The sequence below is a fragment of the Pongo pygmaeus genome, chromosome 1 (genome assembly GCF_028885625.2).
Source record: "Pongo pygmaeus isolate AG05252 chromosome 1, NHGRI_mPonPyg2-v2.0_pri, whole genome shotgun sequence".
NCBI classification, from domain to species: Eukaryota; Metazoa; Chordata; class Mammalia; order Primates; family Hominidae; genus Pongo; species Pongo pygmaeus.
Window position 1 is genome coordinate 222,212,629 of NC_072373.2, and position 26,526 is coordinate 222,239,154.

General features: G+C 51.3%; 1 protein-coding gene across 1 annotated transcript; it reads left to right on the forward strand.

Annotated features, from left to right (window-relative positions):
• The first annotated feature begins 2,912 nt into the window (after positions 1 to 2,912).
• SLC2A7 (solute carrier family 2 member 7) lies at positions 2,913 to 26,147 on the forward strand. The gene is made up of 12 exons (XM_054440603.1): positions 2,913 to 3,041; positions 4,270 to 4,368; positions 6,272 to 6,432; positions 10,017 to 10,141; positions 10,987 to 11,139; positions 13,894 to 14,019; positions 14,267 to 14,454; positions 15,499 to 15,609; positions 18,868 to 18,969; positions 21,732 to 21,807; positions 24,223 to 24,350; positions 25,573 to 26,147. Exons 1-12 carry the CDS (start codon positions 2,991 to 2,993, stop codon positions 25,792 to 25,794), a joined length of 1,542 nt encoding a protein of 513 aa, XP_054296578.1. The 5' UTR covers positions 2,913 to 2,990; the 3' UTR covers positions 25,795 to 26,147.
• Positions 26,148 to 26,526: the final 379 nt, after the last annotated feature.

Sequence of the window (26,526 nt, forward strand, 5' to 3'; positions counted from 1 at the left end):
TAAGATAATAAATTTGTGTTGTTTTAAGCCACTACGTTTTTGGTAATTTGTTACAGCAGCCATAGAAAACTAATATAGAGATTTTGGTATTGGGAAGTGGAGTGCTGCTATTAACACCTAAATAGTTAAAAGTATGTAAATGGCTTTAGCATTGCACAATGAGAAGAGGCTGGGAGAATTTTTAGAAGCATGCTATAAAAAGCCTAGATTACCTTGAACAGACTGTTAGTAAAAATATGAATGTTAATGACCCTGCTGGTGAGGACTCAGAAAGGAGGGAGGAGCAGAGTGGAGAAAATGCCTATCCCTTTAGAGAATACCTACAACAGGCAGGGTGCAGTGGCTCACACCTCTAACAACAGCACTTTGGGAGGCCAAGGTAGACAGATCACTTGAGGCCAGGAGTTCAACACCAGCCTGGCCAACATGCTGAAACTCCATCTCTATTAAAAATACATGGTCAGGCAAGGTGGCTCACACCTGTAATCCCAGCATTTTGGGAGGCCGAGGCGAGTGGATCACCTGAGGTCTGGAATTTGAGACCAGCCTGGCCAATGTTATAAAATCCCCTCTCTACTAAAAATACAAAAGTTAGCCGGGCGTAGTGGTGCACGCCTGTAGTCCCAGCTACTCAGGAGGCTGAGGCAGGAGAACACTTGAACCCAGGAGGCAGAGGTTGCAGTGAACCAAGGCATGTGAGACCACATGCCTCTCAGCCCTAAGAGCCCCAGCCCTGTGCCACCTCCTCCTCCTGGCCACTGCACTCCAGCCTGGGCGACAGAGTGAGACTCTGTCTAAAAAAAAAAAAAAAATGCAAAAATTAGCTGGGCATGGTGGCGCACGCCTGTAATCCCAGCTACTTGGGAGGCCGAGGCAGGAGAATCGCTTGAACACTGGAGGCTGGAGGCTACAGTGAGCCACGATCATGCCACTGCACTCCAGCCTGGGCAACAGAGCAAGACTTTGTCTCAAAAAAAAAAAAAAAAAAAAGAGAGAGAGAAATACCTACAACATAGTCAGGAGCAGGAGCAGAATAAAGATAAATAAGGACCTTTCATTCTCTCAGTCTTGTCATTTACCCACCTGTTACCATCCATGGGCAAACACAGTTTTCCCCAGGTATCCTTTTTTTTTTTTTTTTTTTCTGAAACAGGTTCTTGCTGTCACCCAGGCTGGAGTGCAGTGGTGTGATCGTGGCTCACTACAGCCTCAACCTCCTGTTTTCCAGTGATCCTCCTACCTCAGCTTCCCAAGTAGCTGGGACCACAGGGGCATGCCACCATGCCCAGATGATTTTTGTATTTTTGGTAGAGATGAGGTTTCACCATGTTGCCCTGGCTGGTCTTGAACTCCTGAGCTCAAGCAATCCTCCACCCACTCAGCCACTCATCGTGCTGGGCTTATAGGCATGAGCCACTGCACCCTGGCCTTCCCCAGGTATACTATGTGTATTCTGCTTTGATCACTTCTCTTAAAGGTCATGTTAATTAAAAAACATGTTAATGTTTCCATGTTCCTACATTTCATAATTATCCTTTGAAACAGAAGTCTGGCATTCCAATCAGCTACCCATAATTTATTCAGTCATTCTCTACTTTTTAAAAAAAAATGCTAGTAGAGACGATTCTGAAGTAAGCACCTTTGTCCAATATTTTATTGACTTATTTAACACTATTAAGTGTAATTAGAAATAATAACTGCATTTCTCTGAAAGTGTCTAATTTTTTCTTTCCCCCAAATGGACAATTAGTCCCAATGCGAGAGAGGAGACACATACGAAGAACCTAGGAACACACAGAAGGGAACAGCAAACATTGGGGTCTACTTCCGGCTGGAGGGTGGGAGGAGGGAGAGGAGCAGCAAAGGCAACTACTGGGAGCTGGGCTTAATACCTGGGTGATGAAATAATCTGTACAACAAACCCCCGTGGCACGAGTTTACCTATGTAACAAACCTTCACATATACCCTAAACCTAAAATAAAAGTTAAAAAAAAAAAAAAAGCCAGGTACAGTGGCTCATGGCTGTAAGCCCAGCACTTTGGGAGGCCAAGGCAGGCGGATCGCTGGAGGACAGGAGTTCTAGACCAGCCTGGCCAACATGGTGAAACCTCATCTCTACTAAAAATACAAAAAAAAAAAGGCAAGGTGCGGTGGCTCACGCCTGTAATCCCAGAACTTTGGGAGGCCGAGGCGGGCGGATCATGAAGTCAGGAGATCGAGGCCATCCTGGCTAACACGGTGAAACCCCGTCTCTACTAAAAATACAAAAAAAAATCAGTCGGGCATGGTGGTGGGCCCCTGTGGTCCCAGCTACTCGGGAGGCTGAGACAGGAGAATGGCGTGAACCTGGGAGGCGGAGCTTGCAGTGAGCTGAGATTACTGCACTCCAGCCTGGGCGACAAAGTGAGACTCCGTCTCAAAAAAAAAAAAAGAAAAAGAAAAAGAAAAAGCTGGGTGTGGTGGCACATGCCTGTAATCCCGGCTACCTGGGAGGCTAAGGCAGGAGAATAGCTTGAGCCCAGGAAGCGGAGGTTGCAGTGAGCCGAGATTGCGCCACTGCACTCCAGCCTGGGCAACAAAGGAAGACCCTGTCTCAAAAAAAGAGAGGCATACATGGAAAAATGACACAGAAAAAGCATCCTAGATCCAGGTCACAGCCTCACTGGGTCTCTGAAAGTCCTCATTTCTATGGACCAATGTCAGGCAGTGCTTTTTCTCTCTCCTTGGTGCAACTAGGGAGCTTTCAGCTTGGGGCTTAGTGGGTGCAAAGATGAAATTCATGCTGTGTATGATTTGTGCACTGGCAACGTGTGTCTTATCAACATTTCCAGGGAGAATTTGCTCCTAGGGAAAGTCAGCAGGGTCCAGAGAGCAAAAGGATCATAAAGCCAGGTAGACCCAGGGGAGAAATAGCAGGTCTTTAGGTGGCTGGCGCAGAGCAGGTGTCACTTGGGAGGTAGAGCACACCTGTTCTCCCACCTGAACAAGGATGGAGAACAAAGAGGCGGGAACCCCTCCACCCATTCCATCCAGGGAGGGGGTAAGTGCCAAGACTAGGAACCTGTCACTGTCCCTCTCCCACCAGCTGTGCAGACCTGTGGAGGGAGGTGAAGGCCCTGGAATGCTTTTAGCAAGGAGTGGGTAGCGTGCTTCCCTTTTCTTCAGGATAACCAGGCCTGGGAGAGCTATGTGGAGAAGCAGCTATGCTCAAACCTCATGGCTCAGACATGGGCCAGGGTGGCTGAGCGAATGCTGGGAGAGCGGATGGTGCTGGAGATGCCTCTCTCCCTTCCACCCCTGCTCCCCTCCGCTTCCCCTACCCTTAAAGATCGAGGAGAGATGCCCTCTGAAGAATGCCCGAATCCTGCCCTTCTCTGTCTGGTTGTTCCTGGGTGTGCAGAGCTACGGGCTGTGGGCAGCCAGGCAGCTAAGTGTGAGGGTTGGGGTGAGGACATGTGGCACAGGAGTGAGGGGTGGAGGGGGCAGTGGGGAGGGGGTGTGCACCAGGGCCTTGGCTCTAGGACATGGTCAGAGACCCTGCCCACCTGCTCCTCAGACTTTGGCCCTCAGGCCAGTTCCCCTCCAAGCTGCCCTTGGTGTTGTGGCAACCATGGAAAGCCTGGCCCTGAGCACAGGCGACTGCCGGCGTTTTCCTAAGGGCCTGTTCTAGAGGCAGAGGCAAGCAGTGAGTCCCTCTGTCTGGGATGCTCTTCCCCCCGATGCTCACGTGGCTGCTTCCTCTCATCCATTCTGGTCCCGGCTCAAAGGGCACCTGCTCAGAGAGGCCTTCCCTGCCCTGCTCACCCTACTGAACACAGTCTCTCGTTCCCCACAGGCTGCTACCCCACCCATCACCCTGGTTTATTGTCCTCACAGCATTCTAGCTATTTGGAATTATCATCTTTGTCTTTCTTGGACGGGGTGGGCTCCCCTCACTAGAAAGTGAGCTTCTTAAAGGCAGTGCTTTGCTGGGCCTTTTTCCTAAAGCATCCCCTACTTCACACTTGGCCTCCAGGGCCTAGCACAGGGCCAGGCACGTAGGAGATGCTCAGATACATCCTCAAGGAGGGAATGAATGCGTGCAGACCTCGTGCCTCTCAGCCCCAAAAAGCCCCAGCCCTGCGCCACCTCCTCCTCTTTTCTGGGGCACGGCCTGGGCTCCCCTATCCCCCACTTCCAGCCCAGGCTGGAGGGAGGTGGAGGCCCGGCCACTCCACTTCCCGAGGCCCAAGCCCACAGCGTCCCGACCTTGGACTTGTCTCCTACAGCGGCTCCAGCCCACGCTGTTGCTGGCGACACTGAGCGCCGCCTTTGGCTCAGCCTTCCAGTACGGCTACAACATCTCTGTGGTCAACACGCCGCACAAGGTGGGTACAAGGTGGGCCGGGCAGCAGCTGACCGGGGTCGTGGGTGGAAGGTAGCCGCCATCTTCCTCCGTGGAGGCTGCCATCTTGCCTCTAGGAGGCGCCATCTTTCCTTTGGGAGCAGCCATCTTGCCCTAGTACCCTGGATGCCCACCCCCGGAGACCAGGGCGTGGTAGGAGGTGTTTGCCCCTGGAGTGTCGTCCTTTCCAGGCACATTGGGATGCTGGGGGACCTGGATTCCCGGCCCAGTCTTTTTGGGCCTCAGGTCCCACTGCTGTCACCTTGGGTAGGCCCCTTGTTGATTGGAAAGAGAATGGGGTCAAAGATTGAACTCTGTGGCATTTAGGGATTGGGGCAAAGGGGAAAAAAGGAAAAAGAGAAGGGGCCCTCGCAGGTGTGGAAGAACCTGAGGGCAGAGTGTCTCCAAAGCCTAGTAAAGGATGAGCGTCAAGGAGGGAGGGACAACCTGTGCTGATGAGCTCAGATGAGGACTGAGAACTGACCACAGGCTTGACCTTGGTATATGTATATGCTTATGCTTGTATACATATATTAGCATGTCTACATACACTGTATTACATTTGTGTGTGTATTACATATACAGACATATATTAGTGTACTTACAATTATTACCATGGATGGAACCTCTGAGTCGAGCAATGTACCATCACTTAATCACATTTAATGCTAACACATTCTTTATAAGGTACATCTTGTTTCCATAACTGATGAGGAAATTAAGGTTTCTGGAGGTTCTGTAACTTGCCTGAAGTCACACATTAGTAAAAATATTTCCTGGGCTGGGAGCAGTGGCTCACGCCTGCAATCCCAGCACTTTGGGAGGCTGAAGCGGGTGGATCACCTGATCACCTGAAATCGGGAGTTCAAGACCAGCCTGGCCAACATGGTGAAACCTCGTCTCTACTAAAAGTACAAAAATTAGCCGGGCATGGTGGTGGATGTCTGTAATTCCAGCTACTCGGGAGGCTGAGACAGGAGAATCACTTGAACCCGGGAGGCAGAGGTTGCAGTGAGCCAAGATCGCACCACTGCACTCCAGCCTGAGTGACAGAGCGAGACTCCATCTCAAAAAAAAAAAAAAAAAAAAAAAAGAAGAAGAAGAATATTTCCTGTGGTGCCTCTGGCAGAGTAGGTCTCTCAAAAGTAAATTTAAATTTTTTTTTCTTTTCTTTTCTCTCTTTTTTTTTTAATAGAGACAGGGTCTCCCTATGTTGGCCAGGTTGGTCTTGAACTCTTGGCCTCAAGCTATTCTCCCGCCTCAGCCTCCCAAAGTGCTAGGATTACAGCTGTGAGCCACCATTCCCAGCCAAAAGTAATTTTTTTTTTTTTTGAGACAGAGTCTCACTCTGTTGCCCAGGCTGGAGTGCAGTGCCGCAATCTCGGCTCACTGCAAGCTCCGCCTCCCAGGTTCACACCATTCTCCTGCTTCAGCCTCCTGAGTAGCTGGGACTACAGGCACCCGCCACCACGCCTGGCTAATTTTTTGTATTTTTAGTAGAAACAGGGTTTCACTGTGTTAGCCAGGGTGGTCTCAATCTCCTGACTTCATGATCTGCCCGCCTCGACCTCCCGAAGTGCTGGGATTACAGGCATGAGCCACCGCATCCGGCCAAAAGTAAATTTTTTCGCGCTCGGCCAAAAGTAATTTTTTTAACAGTGAATTTGTAACAATCTTTTTGTTCAACCTAGTTTCTCATTTCAACCCATCATACAGTAGATTTTTTGATTCTCAGGTAATAGTAGGGAATCAGTGGGTTTAACTGTGTCTTATAGGTGTTAGCAGAAAAACCTCTCTGTACAATGACAAGTGGCCACTGAGAACACTTTCTCATTTCTCATGAATTGCCCAATATTCTTAGCTGTGGATGGGGCAATGTTTTCCAGGTCTTCAAGTCATTTTACAACGAAACCTACTTTGAGCGACATGCAACATTCATGGACGGGAAGCTCATGCTGCTTCTATGGTCTTGTACCGTCTCCATGTTTCCTCTGGGCGGCTTGTTGGGGTCATTGCTCGTGGGCCTGCTGGTTGATAGCTGTGGCAGGTAAACAGAAGGTGCACTGCTCCCACTTAAAATTCACGCTAGTAAGCCACACTGTCTCTGGGCATTTGTGCACCTGGTGGGGAGATGTGTGACCCTGAAAATCAGGAGATCTGAAGTCTAGTCTCCGCCTGGCCACAGTCATCATGACCTTAAACCAGTCCCTAAATGTCTCTGGGATTTCTTTCCTAGGCAGTTGCCTGGGAAGAGCATTCCCTTCCGTCACCTGCCACAGAGGTGGTGCAGCCTTTGAGATCAAGGTTCTTGATAGTACTTAGCTTAGTGCCTTGTAAGCACCTCCAGTGGGTGTTCAGTAAATGCTTGTTTATCTGGTTTCATTCCGGGGTCAAGTGGCCATGGCTCCAAGTTCTAAGAGCTGCAGCCTCTCCCCGCGTGTCCTTCTCAGAGTTTGTTACTGAGGCTGGGGTCAGGCTGAGTCACACTGCCAGCCACTGTCTCATAGATACGAGATTGTTTGGAAATGAAGACTGGGCAGGTCTTTGAACTTTGCTTGGCTTACACAGATTCACTAATCATTCTTCCTAAGCCCAGGTGCTCCAAAGACGTGACTCCACAGATAAGGAAAGATGCACAGGCCAAGGTTCCCAGGAGGGCAAAGCGTGAGCCTGGGTTCAGGGTGCGGCCTGGTGGCATTCCCTTAGGTCAGCTCACTCATTCGGATTCACGGTTACACTTGGGCGTGGTGTACCAGGTTAGGCAGCTTGCAGGAGTGACTGGAAGGCCCTCTAATGAAAAGTCACTCAAAAAACCAGAGCAATTCCATTTTCAGGCATAGAAAAAAATAGTGCTGATTGAAAATTAGTTATCTATTAATTAATGCAAGACTCATAGGACCTCTTCTTGCATATACTTGATCGACAATTAATTTGCCATACATCATGCACTGGAATGAGGAAACTATTCACTCTAATGTAACTATACTATAATTCAAGCTTTCTTTTGGTCATCCAGACTGTGATGTTCTCAGCTAGACCGAGAGTGATTGGACTGTTCTGGAAGCCCAGTCTTGGCCTCCACTTCCTTGTCTGAAGCCATTTTCCAGATGAAGAGCCTGAGTCCAGGAATGTGGTGGTGCCAGCCTTGCCCAGTGGGGTCCTGACAGCCCCAGCCTCCCCTCCTAGTCATCAGGAAGGGCTGGGAGTCCAGAGAAGGGTGGGAACGTGTCCGGGCTGCTTAGTCTTTTTGGGCCTCCTGGCTGGCTGACCCTCCCCCATCAGGGTCTGGGCTCTGGTGGCTGCTCCTGAAGGCTGTGGCAGCCCCAGGGAGAGAAAAGTGGCCTGAGAACACCAGCCTGCTTGTCTGTGGATGCCCTGGCCAGTCCTCAGTGTTGCCAACCTGGGATATTTTCATAGAGTCCTCACCACCCACTCCCTCCTCTTGGCACCAGAACCCTGCCTTCCTGGCTGACTCACTCAGCGCACTCACTCAGGGTCCCAGCGGTCCTCAAAGATGTTTGCAAAGTGTGAGACAATCACAAAGGTAGTCCTGAGGCTGCTGACAGCTTCATCACCCCCAGACCTGTAAGGGTGTGAGGAGGGAGCACCTCCACCTGGCGGTGGAGAGAGAGGAAATAAAAAATGAATACCAGGCTGGGCACAGGGGCTTGCGCCAGTAATCCCAGCACTTTGGGAGGCTGAGGTGAGCGAATCACTTGAGACTAAGAGTTCGAGACCAGCCAGGCCAACATGGTGAAACTCCATCTCTACTAAAAATACAAAAATTAGCTGGGCATGGTGGCGCGTGCCTGTAATCCCAGCTACTTGGGAGGCTGAAGCAGGAGAATCTCTTGAACCCAGGAGGCAGAGTGTATTAGTCCATTTTCACGCTGCTGATAAAGACATACCCGAGACTGGGCAATTTACAAAAGAAAGAGGTTTAATGGACTCACAGTTCCACGTGACTGGGGAGGCCTCACAATCATGGGCGGAAAGCAGAGGAGGAGCAAAGCCACATCTTCCATGAATGGCAGCAGGCAAAGAGAGAGCTTGTGCAGAAACACTCTTCCTTATAAAACCATCAGACCTGGTGAGACTTATTCACTATCATGAGATCAGCACTGGAAAGACCTGCCACCAGGTCCCTCCCACAACACGTGGGAATTTAAGATGAGATTTGGGTGAAGACACAGCCAAACCATATCACAGAGGTTGCAGTGAGCCGAGATCCCACCACTGCACTCTAGCCTGGGCGACAGAGCAAGAACTCCATCTCAAAAAAAAAAGAAAAGAATATCAGGATGCACCAGCCAGCAACCCCACAGCTCGGGAGCTCTCTGCCCTCTTTCTGGTCCACTGCCATTCTTCTCCTGTGCAAAACCCAAGCCAAAGGCAAGGGCAGGGGGGCGCACAGGAGCCATTGCTGCAAGTCGGCATAGGACCTAGAGCACAAAATCAAGCAGATCAGTGGATCATGAAGGCAGCAGGACGCACCCGGCATAGTGCTGTTTTTCAGGCACTCCCTCTCCTTCGCAGGCTTGTGGTTTTTCAGCCTTGGAAGGGATCTTAGAAATCATGTAGTCCCATTCTGCACCCCACTCATTGTAGGAATTCCCTGTTCAATGTTCCTGACAGTCATCGTGTCTAGTCTAGAAACCACCAGCGACAGCTTGAATACCACCAGTGATGGGAAGCTCTCTACCTCCTGGGGCAGCCCATTCTTTGTTCCTGCCCTCCCCTTTTCAGGCAGCTCCGATCGTTAGAATGCTCCCCTCCCCAACTTCTACCCCCACTGACCCCAAGTCTTCCTTCCTGGGACGTCTGCCCATTCGTCCCTTCTTCCCATCTGTCTTAATCAGCTCAGGCTGCTACAACCACAGACTTAAACAACAGACATTTATCTTCTCACAGTTCTGCAGGATAGAAATTCAAGATCAAGGTACCAGCAGATCTGTTTCCTGGTGAGGGCCTTCTTCCTGGCTTGCAGACAGCTTTCTTCTGGCTGTGTCATTTTTCTTTTTCTTTTTTTTTTTTTTTTTTTTGAGATGGAGTCTTGCTCTGTGGCTCTGGATGGAGTGCAGTGGCATGATCTCGGCTCACTGTAACCTCTGCCTCCCGGATTCAAGTGATTCTCCTGCCTCAGCCTCCCGAGTAGCTGAGATTACAGGCATGTGCCACCATGCCTGGCTGACTTTTGTTTTTTTAGTAGAGATGGGGTTTCACCACGTTGGCCAGGCTGGTCTCGAACTCCAGACCTCAAGTGATCCGCCTGCCTCAGCCTCCCAAAGTGCTGGGTTTATAGGCTTGATCCACCATGCCCGGCCTGGCTGTGTCTTCACAGGGCAGAAAAAGAGAGTGGTTTCTTGTATGTCTCTTCCTATCCCATCGTGAGGGCCCCACATGACCTATTCACCTCCCAGAGGTCCCTCCTCCTGATCCCATCACACTGGGGTTAAGGCCTTCAACATAGGAATTTGGGGGACACCATTCAGTCCACAGCCCCCTGCTCAGCTCTTTCTCGGGCACATTCCCCGCGCCTCTGTAATGACTGCCTGCAGAATAGGAGCTGATGTTGGGAGGGCTTCCGTGGCCTCCACGCACCCCTGCCCTCTGGGCTCACTGTCTTTGCAGAAAGGGGACCCTGCTGATCAACAACATCTTTGCCATCATCCCCGCCATCCTGATGGGAGTCAGCAAAGTGGCCAAGGCTTTTGAGCTGATCATCTTTTCCCGCGTGGTGCTGGGAGTCTGTGCAGGTACCTGCGGCCCAGGCTCCAGCTCAGCCTTGGGGCAAGGGTCTCTTTGGCCAAGGCTGGAAGCAGGAGCAGATAAGGTGTCTGGCTGGCTCTGTCTGCCTCTTTTCATTTCAAGACATCCTCCCGTCTGCGTTCCCAGGCCCTTGCAAGCCTCATGCTTGTTTTTCTTAATTAATTAATTAATTAATTAATCTTTTTTTTAGAGACAGAGCCTCACTGTGTTGCCCAGGCTGATCTGAAACTCCTGGGCTCAAGTGATCCTCCTGCCTCGGCCTCCCAAAGTTCTGAGATTACAGGTATGAGCCACTGTACCTGGCCAAGCCTCATGCTTACTAGCCCCTTCCCTTTATTTATGGATCTTTAGAAACACACTTTCACCTTGAAGTACAAATAACCAATAAGGTTTTACAAAGTATCTTCCAAGGAAGATAGATAATTTAAACTCAGTAGTTTCTTAACTACAGTAATTTTTTCTATTAATAAAAGTTAGACAAGCAATCTATGCTTTAGAAAAATCAGAAAACAGACCAAAGCAAAAGTTTTATCATTAAGTCCCAGAGACACATGGAGGCCTAGGCTCCTCCCCTGTAACAAGCGGCCCAGCCCGGCGGCTAGAAAGGAAAAGGTCTCCTCGTCACATCCTGGTGACTCCCCCATGGGGGCTGAGGATTCTGGAGGGATTTTGGTATAAGTCCAAACTAAACAGTCGAGGTTGGCCGAGCTCCATCTCCACGGAGGGGCTGACAGCATGGAGAAGCCCCGGGATTAGGAAACGGGATTGAATTGCATCTCAGGTTCCTGCGTTTGCGGTTTGCCTGCCCTGATTTCTGCTGTGCCCAAACCAGGCATCTCCTACAGCACCCTTCCCATGTACCTGGGAGAACTGGCCCCCAAGAACCTAAGAGGCATGGTGGGAACAATGACCGAGGTTTTCGTCATCGTTGGAGTCTTCCTAGCACAGATCTTCAGCCTCCAGGCCATCTTGGGCAACCCGGCAGGTAACCGGCAGCCGCAGAGGTCACGCTAGGTCCAGTCCCTTATTCGGCTGTGCCGGGTGTTACTGACGGATCGAGTCAGATGAGGCCTGAGAGGTGACTTTAGGGTCGGGTGTTGGGGAGTGTGGTGGGCAACGGGATGGGTGACGTGGTCGGGGCTGTTTTGGTGAGTGATGGGGACAAATCGTGCTTGGGAATGGGAATCAGGGGCTCGGAGGCAGGTAGGGGTTTTGCTATAAAGGGAAGGAGAGAAGTTGGGGAAGCGAGGTCGAGAGAAGAGATTTCTCTCAAGCCGTGAAAAATGTCAGCATAATTTGGCTGCCATAGGAATGGTCCAGTACAGAGGGAAGTTGATGCGAGGCGAGCAGGTTCGCAGCCGCCGTCTCTGTCACTGGGTGGCTGTTTTCTTCTGGCGGCCTCTATCTTCCCAGTGAATTAGGAGAAAAGGCCGTTGCCTGAGAGTGAGTGGGGGTCGCGGTGGAAATTTAGGAGAGAGGAGTGTGGCCCTCTAAAGGTCCGCTGAAAAATCACTGACACGAAGCGGATTGATTAATAGAAAAGGCATGCAAACATATTTAACCAGATTCGCGGAGCCTTCAGAGTGAAAAGGCAGAGATAGAGGAGAAATCGTCCATTTTAGTCCAGGCTAGAGTGCAGTGGCGTCATCTCAGCTCACTGCAACTTCTGCTTCCCAGGTTCAAGCAATTCCCCTGCCTCAGCCTCCTGAGTAGCTGAGATTACAAGCGTGTGCCACCACGCCCAGCTAATTTTGTATTTTTAGTAAGATGGGGTTTCTCCATGTTGGCCAGGATGGTCTCGAACTCCTGACCTCAGGTGATCCACCCGTATAACCAGTTTTTACATAGAATATTTTACATAGAATATTTTTAGATTTTATGGAACTGGCTTTGGAGAAAGGGGATCCAGTTTGTATGACCTGACCAGGAATCCTGACTAGGGATGCTAGTTTCTAGGGTTAGCCTAGTTTCTAGGGGGAATGGGACTGAGACAGGGGGACAGGAGAAGGTCAGAGAAAACCTTTTGCTTCTGAGGGCGCTGCTGAGGCCTTCATTTTGGGGTATTTGTTTTTAGAGCCCCAACAGGAGAAAGTGAGAGACACTCATGGAGGGTGGAGGGAAAGAGGATAAGAGGATGGACCATCAGGCGGGCCTGAATGAATGCGGCCAGCAATAAAAGCCCATGAACCCAGTGGGGTTTCTCCTTTCTTTCTTTCTCTTTCTTTCTCTCTTTCTTTCTTTCTGTCTTTTTCTCTTTCCCTTCTTTCCTTTTTCTTTTCCTTCCTTCCTTCTTTCCTTCCTTCCTTCCTCTCTCTCTTCTTTCCTTCCTTCCTCTGTCTCTTCTTTCCTTCCTTCCTTCTTTCCTTCCTTCCTTCCTTCCTTCCTTCCTTCCTTACTTCCTGGTCTCACCCTGTCACCCAGGCGGGTGTGATCATAGCTCACTGCAGCCTTGACTTTTCAGGCTCAAACAATCCTCCCACCTCAGCTTCCCAAGTTGCTGGGACTCAGGCACGCACCACCATGCCCAGCTCTTTTTTTCTATTTTTGTTGTAGAGACAAGGGTCTCACTATGTTGTCCAGGCTGATCTCTAACTCCTGGGCTCAAGTAATCCTCCTGCCTCCGCCTCCCAAAGTGAAGGGATTACAGGCATGAGCCACTGTGCCTGGCCGGGGTTTTTTATAGACATTTCTGAATGACCCAAATTCTGCACATATTCCTTAATGGGTGGATTTATGTCTTTGTGGTCCCCACAGTACCCTGAAGAGGTTCAGAGACTCAGAACCTGGTGGGTGCTCCATGAAAGATCATTAACAGTAATGATTCCTAAACTCCCAGAGCAACTGAATACTAAACCGTCAATTAGAGACACATCAGCTGGGGAAGCCACCGTGCATGACGCTTAACACCTGTGCCTCATTCATCCCTCGCCACTTTTTGCCTGAGGCTCAGAGACGTTAAAGAACTTGTCAGCTGGGTGCAGTGGCTCATGCCCAGCATTTTGGGAGGCCAAGGCAGGAGGATCATTTGAGCCCAAGAGTTCATGACCAGCCTGGGCAACACGGCAAGACCCTGTCTCTAGTAAAAATTTTTTTAAAAAATGATCCAGGTGCAGTAATGCACGCTTGTAGTTCCAGCCACTCAGGAGGCTGTGGTGGGAGGATCACTTGAGCCTGGGAGATTGAGGCTGCAGTGGGCTATGATCGCACCATTGCACTTCAGCTTGGCTGATAGAGCTAGACTCTGTCTCAAAAAAAAAAAGAACCTGTCCACTTCCCACCATACCAGCAGGGCCGGGAGGCAGATGGAGACCCTGTGCTCTTAGTGGAATCTGAGTTCCCCTCCTTAGGCCAAGCCATCCAGAAGGAGCTCACTCAGACCCAGCGCAGGGTCCAGACCCTGCCCTACCATGGCCCTAATGAGGCAGAGATTATCCCCTTTCCCGCTATAAAAGTAGGAACAAGACTGAGCTCATTTTCTCCGGGGTTCAAGTGTTTAAATCATTGCCTATTCTTTAGAGAAACGGTGTTCTTCCTGCAAAATATTAATGACATGTAAATTTTTATAACTATAATGATTTCCTCCGTTTTGAATGTAGAACCCATTTGTAGGAGGACCCTGGTGAGAATGAAGTCCCCACAATCCTTGGTTCACACATAGGAGCGTGACCTTCTAAGCACAGTGGTGGGTGGGTCAGGGGGTGCCCAGGCCCCGGGATCCTGAGTCCTTGGCTCCTTGCAGGCTGGCCGGTGCTTCTGGCACTCACGGGGGTGCCCGCCCTGCTGCAGCTGCTGACCCTGCCCTTCTTCCCCGAAAGCCCCCGCTACTCCCTGATTCAGAAAGGAGATGAAGCCACAGCGCGACAAGGTATGAAGTCGCCGGCCACTCTCCCAGGCCCTGCCCACCCCAGGGGCCAGGCAGAGCCACGGTCAGGGCCAGAGTCAGGGTCACCATGGGTCAGGGGTGAGAGCTGGGAGCTGAACGGGGTAGGGGGGTGGCAATTGGGGCACAACCAAGGTCAGGTCGGGGAATGGTGAGTTCAGGGCCAGCATGGGGGCCTGGGGCCCAGCCTGCAGGGAGACGGCCTCTGAGGGGGTGGTTCTGCTCCCTGCAGCTCTGAGGAGGCTGAGAGGCCACACGGACATGGAGGCCGAGCTGGAGGACATGCGTGCAGAGGCCCGGGCTGAGCACGCTGAGGGCCACCTGTCCGTGCTGCACCTCTGCGCCCTGCGGTCCCTGCGCTGGCAGCTCCTCTCCGTCATCGTGCTCATGGCCGGCCAGCAGCTGTCGGGCATCAATGCGGTACATGGGACAGTGGCCAGGCGGGGAGACAGATGAAGCAGACCCAGGCTTCATGGATAGCAACACACAGTTCCACCCACAGAGGCCTGGCCTGGCAGCGGGGCCAGGATCAGTCCAGGCGGAGCCAGAAGTCAGGAAGAAACCTCAGTCCTCTCTGCCTCCCTGCTCTGCCTCTCCCCATATGCCAGCTTCATTTTTCTCTGTTTCCCAGTCCCCAGAAGGAATGCCTCCTGCCAATAGTCCTTTCCCCTCTATACAAGAGACCAGCTAGACTGAGATGAGCTGAGGTCTCCTGGGTCCAAGCTCAGGTCACCAGGCCGGGGTTGGTAGGCCCAGTCTGGGTCAGGAGCCCATCTTGGGCCCACTTGGCTGAGATGTTTGTGGCATCACTTTCTGCAAGTGTGGTTCTTTGGCTGTAACTGTATCTAAACATGGTGTGAGGGAAGGGTGGAGATCTGACAGAAGCTAAAACACTGGAGATTGGGTGGGTGACCCGGTTGCTCCAGTGGCATGTCAGGAAGAGGTGGCCTTGGCCTCAGGGATTCATGGATGTTTAACCAGTGATCGTGGGAGGGCGGATGGCCCAAGTGGGAGCCACCAGATGTGGAATAGCACACGTGGCTTTTCGAAGGGTTGTTTGTGCCAATGTCCTTGGCACAGGCCAGAAGACAGACTGAACTTGCAATTGGCTTGGCCCAGAGTGAGAGGTAAGAAGTCATTCTTTGGGATCTGATCTCTTAGAGTAACTGAATGATGGAGGGAAAAGTGCTCTTGGAGGTCGTATGGTCCGACTCTCATTTTATAGACGCCAAACCTGAGGCTCAGAGAGGGAGGAGCTGTGACCCTGGATTCCAGGGCAGTGCCGGGCTCCACCCTGGTGTCCCGACTCCAGGTCAGGCCTCTTTTTCCCACCACCTGCTACCCCCTTCCTGTCCCAGGGTCCCCAACCCAGGCTTGCAGAACTGTATATGGCTTGAGTTGAGAAAATTAAGCCAGTGTCCTGGGTCTTCAGGCCTCTCCTGACAGCCCTGTGTTTTTGTTTAGATCAACTACTATGCGGACACCATCTACGCATCTGCGGGCGTGGAGGCCGCTCACTCCCAATATGTAACAGTGGGCTCTGGTGTCGTCAACATAGTGATGACCATCACCTCGGTGAGTGAGCAGGAGGCGTCCTTCCTGCTGGAGGGTCTCTGGCCAGGTGCCGCCAGGCAGACAGGAGCCCCACAGAGTGAACTGAGTGCTGGTGGCCCTGGTCCTGGGGTCATTTAAGGGACATGGACTTTAGGATGCACATACTAACTACCTGCATGACCTTGACCAGAAAACTCAAAATTCCTTCAGATCCGGCCGGGCGCGGAGGCTCGCACTTGTAATCCCAGCACTTTGGAAGGCCAAGGCTAGCGGATCACTTGAGGTCAGGGAGTTCGAGACCAGCCTGGCCAACGTGGTGAAACCCAGTCTCTACTAAAAATACAAAAAAATTAGCCGGGTGCGGTGGCACACACTTGTAATCCCAGCACTTTGGGAGACTGAGGCGGGTGGATCACTTGAGGTCAGGAGTTTGAGAACAGCCTGGCCAACATGGTGAAACTCCATCTCTATTAAAAAATACAAAAATTAGCCGGGCATGGTTGTGGGCACCTGTAATGTCAGCTACTTGGGAGGCCGAGGCAGCAGAATCACTTGAACTTGGGAGGTGGAGATTGCAGTGAGCAGGGAGATGGCACCACTGCACTCCAGCCTGGGCGACAAGAGTGAGACTGTCTCAAAAACAACAACAACAACAACAAAAAACCTTCAGATCCAAGTTTCTTCCTTTGTAAAAATCATTATGGTGACTGCAATACATGGTATTCAAATGCAGGTACCACTTTTTGTTGGTGCAGTATCATGATTTCAGAGTTTAGTATTTAAAATCTGAGCTACTTACGCCTTGATATATATGTTGTATGGAAAAGGGTCAGATGATCATGGCATTCCTTTCCCTAGACCATTTTCAAGTTATCTTCTGATTATTTTGATTCCTGTTTCTTGAGTTGCCAGTGATGATAAACATTTTCAAGAAAGTTATCTATTATTTGTATTTTCCCCAGAGCTAGTTTAAGTTCCAGTCAACTCTCAGAAGGTTTAGAAGGGCAGGGAGGGAGAAGTTAAGGAAAGGAGAGGCTGACAGGAAAATTAAGGGAAGAGGACAGAGGTCCCCAGGCTGAAGTCTCAACCCTTTCCTCCCGCTGGATTTCTGTGGCCCCATCCCCAATTTTCCCCTGGGGCAGGATCCATCCTTTATCCTCAGAATCCTCCTCCTTGGGGATAAATGACCATAACTAGGACCTGCTTCCCCATCATCCTACCTGGAGCAACCCAAGCCAGAAAAACACCCTTTCCCTCTCCCTGGAGGAACGGCGTCTGGGAACCAGGCATACAGCAGGAAATTGACAGTATTTCCCTGATTTTTGGGGTGCACTTTGCTCCCATCTGGCCCTCCTGAATGGCAGTGATAGTCTGTTGGGATGTTGGGAGGACATGAGTCAGCTAACATGAGTCAAGGGGCTGTATGGGGCCAGCTGTGGTCAGCATTTAGGGATGGAGTAGAATGGAAATGGTATTAGAAGTAGAAAAGGAGCCGGGTGCGGTGGCTCATGCCTGTAATCCCTGCAGTTTGAGAGGCTGAGGTGGGCAGATCGCCTGAGGTCAGGAGTTCAAGACCAGCCTGGCCAACATAGTGAAACCCCATCTCAACTGAAAATACAAAAATTTGCCAGGCGTGGTAGCACACACTTGTAATCCCAGTTACTCAGGAGACTGAGGCAGGAGAATTGCTTGTACCCGGGAGGCAGAGGTTGCAGTGAGCCAGGGTTGCACCACAGCACTCCAGCCTGGGTGACAGAGTGAGACTCCACCAAAAAAAAAAAAAAAAAAAAAAAAAAAAGAAGTAGAAAAGGAAGGAAGAAGTCAAAAGAATGCTGGTCACAGGGAGTGTGACCTGGGCTTGGATGTTGGAGAAGGAGCTGGCTGAGTGGAAGGGCCAGTCCATCAGGTGGAAAAGTGGGGAGATGAGGGGTCCTCCATGATGTGAGCCCAGATTCCAGATGGCCTCAATGTCGAGTGGAGCCCCAGCAAATAGGAGGGGGCTATTTTTCTTCTTATTCTTTTTATTTATTTATTTTTTAAACATAGAGACAGGGTCTCACTATGTTGACCCGGCTGGTTTTGAACTCCTGAGCTCAAGAATCCTCCTGTCTTGGCCTCCCAAAGCGCTGAGATTACAGGTGTGAGCCACTGTGCCCAGCCCAGGGGCTATTTTTAAATGTAGGTGTTATTCTTATTCATGTGTGGTGAGGCCAACAGATCAGGAGGTGGCTACTGCTGGAAAGACAGCTTGTTCCTCACAGATCCCATGAGGAGGGTGCAGTCCACGCCATGCAGGGCCTGTGGGGAAGCCATGGGATGGACCAGGAAGCAGAGGCATGAAGGGGAAGTGTGAGGATGAACCTTTACCGTGGTTCCCACAGAAAGGAATGGGTGAAGCAGAGTGAGCAGGTTTAGGAGTAGCTGGTGTGAATAATTTCCTCAGGCTCGGGGCCACAGGGGCTGTCCCATCTGTCTGGCCCCTGGCCCCTAGGGTGTTAGGGCAGGTGATGCTGGCCTTGAGTGTGAAAACTCAGCAAAGGAGGACCTGGGGTGTGGGCCTGCATTGTTGGTTTGCAGATGAAAGAGGCACTCACTCCCAGACAGCGGTTTGTTTGCTATCAGTGGGGTGGGAAGGGCAGTCCCTCCAGGTCCATCAAGGTCCCAAGATGTCAAAGCATCAAACACAGAAACTAGGAAATGTGGTTATTCCAGTGGGTAGCAGGGGTGCAGGGAGCCAAGATCCAGGAGGTCTGGAAATAACCAGAACAAGGAAGGGTGGTGGTGAAGAGCATGAATGTCTGACCCACGTCAAATCGGCGGCCTGCATCCCACATGCAGGCAGCAGGGGTAAGAAAGGGGCACCTAAAAGGTGAGGCACAGTGGCTCACGCCTGTAATCCCAGCACTTTGGGAGGCCGAGGCAGGAGGATCACTTGAGGCCAGGAGTTCGAGACCAGCCTGGCCAACATGGTGAAACATCGTCTCTATGAGAAATACAAAACTTAGCCGGGCGTGGTGGCAGGTGCCTGTAGTCCCAGCTACTTGGGAGCTGAGGTAGGAGAATCACTTGAACCTGGGAGGCAGAGGTTGCAGTGAGCCGAGATCGCACCACTGCACTCCAGCCTGGGCAGCAAGGGCAAAACTCCATTAAAAAAAGAAAGAAAGAAAAAAGAAAGAAAGGGGCACCTAAGAGGGGCCCACAAAAGGAAGTGGAGGCTCGGCCGGAGAATCGTGGGCGCCAGGCCAAGGCAGCTTCTCACCGCCTGCCTTCCCCCTCCAGGCTGTCCTTGTGGAGCGGCTGGGACGGCGGCACCTCCTGCTGGCCGGCTATGGCATCTGCGGCTCTGCCTGCCTGGTGCTGACGGTGGTGCTCCTATTCCAGGTCTGACCTCATTTCCTGCCCCCTGGGTGGGGAGTCCTGGGGAGGGTGGGAGGTCCCCTGACTGAACTGGGCCCGCTGCACCAAGTGGTTGGTTCTGAGTGCCACTGATGGCATGCATCCTGCCTGGAAAAGTACTTTGCAATGCCCCATCCTGAAGTGAATGTCACAGATGGCTTCATTTACCTACACCTGCACATGCAAATAAGTAACCGGATAGATGGTCCAGCTGTCATGGGAAAGAGAAACAAGGAGGACAGTTTGCAATAAAATATGTGCTTCAGTGCATAAATGCAAGGATGCACCGCATTAGAAAACATCTATGGGCAGTGAACAGGTGTGGATTGAGGAAAGACCAGAAGTCATCCCATTCAAGAGGTAGAAGGAGGCTGAGCACAGTGGCTCACTCCTGCAATCCTAGCACTTTGGGAGGCCAAGGCAGGAGGATCCATTGAGCCCAGGAGTTCAAGACCAGTCTGAGCAACATGGTGAGACCCCCATCTCTACAAAAAATACAAAACGTTATCTGGGTGTGGTGGTGTGCACCTGTAGTCCCAGCTACTCAGGAAGCTGAGGTGGGAGGATCACCTGAGCCTGGGAGGTCAAGGCTGCAGTGAGCCGTGATCGCACCATTATACACCAGCCTGGGAGACAGTGAGACCCTGTCTCAAAAAAAACAAAGCAAAACTGGGAATCATATTTCAGTAAGACTAAAACACAGCACACCACCCAAACAAGAAGTACATCATTTTAGCTTGCAGTGCTCTCAGCCTGTATGTGTTATCCATGTTCTACAGAAGTGATGAAAATGCATGGTGTGGCATGATATAAAATCTTTAAAAAGCAACCAGCATTTTGTGTCTCTGAGGCAGCCTGTCTGCTGTTGTTGCTTGTGCAGGAACCGCAGCATCATCCTGAACCCTTTCAAATGGAAAATATATTAGCAATGCAATTGCACATGAGTACAAGAATGTGTGAGGAGCTCATTCTGTCATTTAGAGCCAAGATCTTTGCTCTTTTCCAAGCTGCCCTCTCTGCACTGACTTGTCCTTAAGCACCAGGGAGTGCAGAGAGCTCCATGCGGGAAAGAGCTGGGGGGGTTCAGGGAATCACCAGGAGGCTGGGGCCTGCAGGGAAAGCAAGGCCTGGCAAGGAACAGTGTTAGTGACGCTCATAAATCAATTTCATTAAAGTTTCCCTTGGAAAGAACTTTCTTCTCTAATTTTAAAACCAATATAAGTTCTAGCCAGACGCAGTGGCTCACACCTGTAATCCCAGCACTTTGGGAGGCCAAAGCGGGTGGATCACCTGAGGTCAGGAGTTCTAGAGCAGCCTGGCCACGTGGCGAAACCCCGTCTCTACTAAAAATACAAAATTTGGTCGAGTGTGGTGGCGTGTGCCTGTAATCCCAGTTACTCGGGAGGCTGAGGCAGGAGAATCACTTGAACCCAGGAGGCGGAGGTTGCAGTGAGCCAAGATGGCAGCACTGCTCCAGCCTGGGTGACAGAGTGAGACTCTGCCTTAAAAAAAAAAAAAAAATCAATATAAGTTCTTAGTGGAACCTTTAGGGATTCTAGGAAGTGAAAAGAGGTGAGCACGACTGAGCGCCACCTGCAGAGACCACCGCCAGTGACACTTCTGAAACCTAGGGGTATCCCTGGTGGCTCTTTCACTCCTTCTGTCCAACCAGGGGCTCTGCCTGAAAATGCACCAGCAGCTGCTCGCTTCACACCGGGTCCAGGGCGGCCCCACCAACCCGGCCAGCCTCGCTTTTGCTTGAAGTGTTGAATGGCCCCAACCCGCCTGCCTTCTCTTTCTGTTGAAAATGAATCAGATCTTGTTGCTTCTCTGCTTGGAAGCTCCCAGTGCCTCCTCTCCTGCCTTGCCATCCAGCTGTGCTGCCAACTTGTCCCTTGAGGCCGTTTCATAACTGTGACTACAGGGTTCCCTGGGAAGTTCATCTGGGGGCACCCGGTTAGTTTGGCTGAAGTCCGTTGACCCGGTTTTGCATTGGCTGTTCTCCCAGCAGTTGGGAGCAGAGATGGTGGTCTGCCGGCTCCACTGGTCCGGGGATCCTAGGAGTCTCCAGAGAATGGTAGAGAAAGTCTGGACCTCAGCTCACTCATGTTGACTGGGTGACTTCAGCAGTTGCTTGATCCCTGAGGGACTAAGGTTCCTCATAGTCTGTGTTCAGGGCCCTCTGTGCTCTGGTTCCACGACTGTGGGATTGAAACAATCATATAGGCCGGGCGTCGTGGCACACACCTCTAATCCCAGCTACAGGAGGCGGAGGCGGAAGAATCTTGAACCCGGGAGGCGGAGGCTGCAGTGAGCCAAGACTGTGCCACTGCACTTCAGCCTGGACGACAGAGCGAGACTCTGTCTCAAAAAAAAAAAAAAGAAAAGAAAAGAAATAATCATAGAGTCACTCAGAGGGCAGAGGAGTATCACAAAGATAGAGGAGTTAATATTTGCGATTTGTAAAGTGCAGAGAATAGCACGTGGCAGGAAAATAACTCAAAGCTAGATGTCCGTCGTTCTCCACGACACTCATCAGGTGAGGCTGGAGGGAGCCCTGTGAAAGGCTGGAAGGCCTGGTTCTCACTGGCCTTCCTCTCTTGCCCACAGAGCCCTTGAGGTCCATGTAGGTGCCCAGACATCTAGGTGCGGCTCCTCCCTGGGGCAGGAAGGTGGGACCGGCAGGTGGACCCCTCTGCACGTGAGGCTCCTGGCCTCAGCCCAGACAGCCCTGCCTCTCCCCACAGAACAGGGTCCCCGAGCTGTCCTACCTCGGCATCATCTGTGTCTTTGCCTACATCGCGGGACATTCCATCGGGCCCAGTGAGTACCTGCACGCCTCCCTTGCCCCGGCCATCCTGGTCCATTCCTGGGCCTGACACACAGTCGGTGCTCGACACATATTTGCTGAGTGAATGGACGTCCTCGCTCCCCGTGCTCATGCAGATCCCACACATTCTTCGTTCTCAGCCTTGATGGCGCTCCAGGCCATGTTCATTCATTCAAGCAGCGTCAGCCAGGCCAGTGCCCCACTGATCATCTGTGTCTCCCAGGGGGGCCCACACTCAGGTCTGGCACCCAACAAGGACATGAGCTTTTGCAGAGAGGGAGCTTGTGCCAGTCAGACCCACCTGGGGCACCTTGGTTTACATCCATACCCTCCAGACACTCACTTGAGCCTCCAAGCCCACAGCACACCTAAGGCTCAACTGCCTTCTGTCCCCACTGACCGCCAGCTACAGTCCCTTATTACACTGTCCCCAATGTCCTGTTGCCAGTGGCTTCGGTCCTCCACCTGGGCCCACCTGTTGGGCAGCCTCTGAGACTCCAGACTCCTTCCCCAGTGTGTCCTGAGAATTGAACCTCCTTCTCCCTGCCTGGGGAAAGACAGCTGTGACTGTGAAGACTCTAATAACACTCCCTGAAGAATGTTCATTTTGGAAAGCAAATGTGCATAAACCAAAATGAAGGTATTAATTCATTCAACACCCATTGGCGGAATACCTGTTTACACTGTGCTGTGTCAGGCACATGAATGAGACCACATAGTTGTATTTAAGGGTATTTAAGAAGTGGGATTTAGGCCTGGCATGGTGACTCATGCCTGTAATCCCAACATTTTGAGAGGTGGAGGCAGGCTGTTCACTTAAGGTCAGAAGTTCGAGACCAGCCTGGCCAACAAGGTGAAACTCCGTTTCTACTAAAAATGCAAAAATTAGCCAGGTGTGTTGGCGGGTGCCTGTAGTCCCAGCTACTTGGGAGGCTGAGGCAGGATAATCACTTGAACCCAGAGGTTGCAGTAAGCCAAGATCCACCACTGCACTCCAGGCTGGGCAAGAGAGCAAGACTCTGTCTAAAAAATAAAAGGGGGGTGGGGATTTAGAGCAGGACGCCTTCCCAGTGTACCTCAAATGTGGAGGCAGCAGAACCTCGAAGGAAAAGTGCTAGTGTGTGTAGGAGACCTGGCTGGATTCCAAGCCGTTCTGCCCCCACTGCCTGTGTGTCATCTGGAGCAAGCCACGGTGCTTCTCCAAGAACAGGGGTGATCAGGTGTGCCGGCAAACGCGAGGTCAGAGCATGGGCTGATCTGACATTCAACTTAGACCTAAGGGCTATTGGCTGCTGTTGCTGTGGTGGACAGGAGGGAAGCAGGACAGATGACATCCCTTGCCGGCATCCACTTTGGGGTCAGGGCCCTGGGCCCCACCTCACTGGGCTGCAGGAGTTTGCACTTGACATCCCAGCTTCATTCAGGGGCTTTGAATTATTCTCCAAGTCCATCCAAGGAGATCGGGCCTTTTCTTTTTTTCCTTCTTTTTTTTTTTTTTTTTTTTGAGTTGGAGTCTCACTCTGTTGCCCAGGCTGGAGCGCAACCTCCATCTCCCGGGTTCAACAGATTATCCTGCTTCAGCCTCCTGAGTAACTGGGACTACAGGCACACGCCACCATGCCGGGCTAATTTTTATATTTTTAGTAGAGATGGGGGTTTCATCATGTTGGCCAGGCTGGTCTCGAACTCCTGACCTCCAGTGATCCATGAGACCGGACCTTTTCAATGAGGCCATTTCATCACCTAAGCGGGGGTGGGAAGCTTGGAGGACGAGGGACAGAATCTTCCTCTTTCTTTGTGTAAAGCTACAGATATCTATATATGCAGGACCTAAACAGACACACAGTATTAAAATTTCATGGGAGTGGCGATTAGGGAACAAAAATGGCTTTAGACATTTTAGACAAGGCTTCTTAAGGAGGCGATAATGAAAAACAGTTGTCCAAGAAAAGGTGTAGCCCTCAGGCGCTGCCATAGCCACATCCGCCATAGGAGGGCGGCACTTCCCAAGCGCGGGCTGTCTCAAGTCAGAGTGACGCCAGCGCAAAGGAAGCTCTTTCAGAAAGCTCTGCTGCCTGTGAGCTGGAGCCCACTCACTCCCACTGCTCCACGAAGCTTCCCATCCATTTACTTTCTGCAAACCTTCATGGAGCGTCACTGGCCTTGAAGAAGCAGCAATGGAAATTCAATTCCAGGCTCTCCAACCAGACTTTGCAAAGTGGATCTTTACAGCTCCTGCCCTGATCACGCCCTGGTTTTGTAGGTAAAGGCAGGGTTCCTTTCCAGTCCCTAATCCCAGCTGGTGCTCTTGAGGGTCCTAGGTCTCAGGCTAGAGTGGGCCGCGTCCCGCCAGCCCTGGGGGACACCTGGGTCCTTCTCCACCCCACCCATCCTGCTCTGCCCTCCAGGTCCTGTCCCCTCCGTGGTGAGGACCGAGATCTTCCTGCAGTCCTCCCGGCGGGCAGCTTTCATGGTGGACGGGGCAGTGCACTGGCTCACCAACTTCATCGTAGGCTTCCTGTTCCCATCCATCCAGGTGAGCGAGGGCCCCTTCCCCAACCCGCTCCACCGGGCCTCCAGGGAGTAAGCTGTATTCCCCTGCCGCTAAGCACATCTGTGAATCCAGCAAGGTGGGGACAGGCTCTCAGACACATCCAAGGGTCCACAGACACACGTGGCCCCACTGCCTCCAAACCCTTGAAGACACCGGTTTCCCAGCTACTGAAGGGTGATCCCTTACTGAAATTGTAAAGGGCTATTGCTTAGGGGCTCTGGTCCGCGGAGCTCAAGGGCGGCAGAAAGCAAACAAAGCCAGAGCCAGGGTGCAGATCCCCCACCACTTCCTTCCTCTGTTCTGAAGACAAGATGGGCCACAAACTCTGCACTCTCAGCACCTTCAGAGCACAGAGGCCATAAACCCTTACTGTCAAAAAGTTAAGCAGTCTTTTTTTTTTTTTTTTTTTTTTTTAGACAGGGCCTTGCTCTGTCACCCAGGCTGGAATGCAGTGGTGCAACCACAGCTCATAGCAGCCTTGACCTCCCAGGCTTAAGTGATCCTCCCACCTCAGCCTCCCAAGTCGCTGGGACCACAGGCATGGGCCACCACACTTGGCTATTTATTTATTTATTTATTTTTAGGGATGGGGTCTTGCTATATTGCCCAGGCTGGTCTCAAACTTCCAAAGTGCTGGGATCATAGGTGTGAGCCACAGCATCCAACCAGATTCTTTTTGATAATAGGGTGAGGGGGAATCCAATTTCTAGCTTTTTTTTTTTTTTTCCTGCAAACAATCTTTAGTGATCACAGTTTTCTAGCTATATCACTCCTCCAGGAGTGAAACAAAACTGGCTGCCAAGCAGCTCCTTTATGGACTCACAAAGGCCTCGACCAGCACTGGTTATTTGTTGTTTGTTTTGGGGTTTTTGTTTTTGTTTTTGTTTTTGTTTTTTTGAGACAGTCACGCTCTGTTGCCCAGGCTGGAGTGCAGTAGCACGATCTTGGCTCACTGCAACCTCTACCTCCTGGGTTCAAGTGATTCTCCTGCCTCAGACTCCCAAGTAGCTGAGATTACAGGTGTACACCACCATGCTCAGCTAATTTTTGTATTTTTAATAGAGACAGGGTTTCATCATGTTGGCCAGGTTGGTCTCAAACTCCTGACCTCAGGTGATCCACCTGTCTTGGCCTCCCAGAGTGCTGGGATCACAGGCATGAAGTCTTTCTCTGCCCCTCCTGTCTTTCTCGTCTCCTGGTGTAGGAGGCCATCGGTGCCTACAGTTTCATCATCTTTGCCGGAATCTGCCTCCTCACGGCGATTTACATCTACGTGGTTATTCCGGAGACCAAGGGCAAAACATTTGTGGAGATAAACCGCATTTTTGCCAAGAGAAACAGAGTGAAGCTTCCAGAGGAGAAGAAAGAAGAAACCGTTGATGCTGGGCCTCCCACACCCTCTCCCGCCAAGGAAACTTCCTTTTAGTGGCCCTGCATGAAGGACGGGAGCCCACATTTAAGGCTTCCTTCTATGAGAATGGGCCTCCCGGCCCCAGCCTCTGGGGAGGATAATAGCACTGAGGCTTTTGTCGTTGCCCCCACTTAATTTAATTATGGATATTATTAAATACCCACAATAATGCATATTTAGCTGAGAAGTTCCAAGGCTAGCCACTGAGGAATGACCTGGCGGAAGGGGCAGGCACGTGAATTTTGATTGGTTAAGACTCGATTTTCCGATTCTACATTGGCACCAAAATTTAAATGATGTACAGATGCACTTTTTTAAAGTAAAACTTTTCAAGTTCCACAATTGCTATGGAGACCCGAGCTGCCATCATTGCATCAATTAGGGAGTCCAAGGCTCTGAATGCCATTGCCTTCCTGGCGACGTGGCTTCCTTTCGCCAACCTGTGGCTGCAGGTTGCACCATGAATCCCAGCCTGCGCGCCCAGCTCTGTCCTGTCGATCACAGGGTGAAGGACACCTGTGGGTATTTCTCATCAGGTGGGATGAGAGACTGAGAAAAGAAATAAGACACAGAGACAAAGTATAGAGAAAGAACAGTGGGCCCAGGGGACTGGCGCTCAGCATACAGGGGACCCGCGCCGGTACTGGTCTCTGAGTTTCCTCAGTATTTATTGATCACTATCTCTAGTGTCTTGGTGAGGGGGATGTGGCAGGACTATAGAGTAATGGTGGGGAGAGGGCCAGCAGG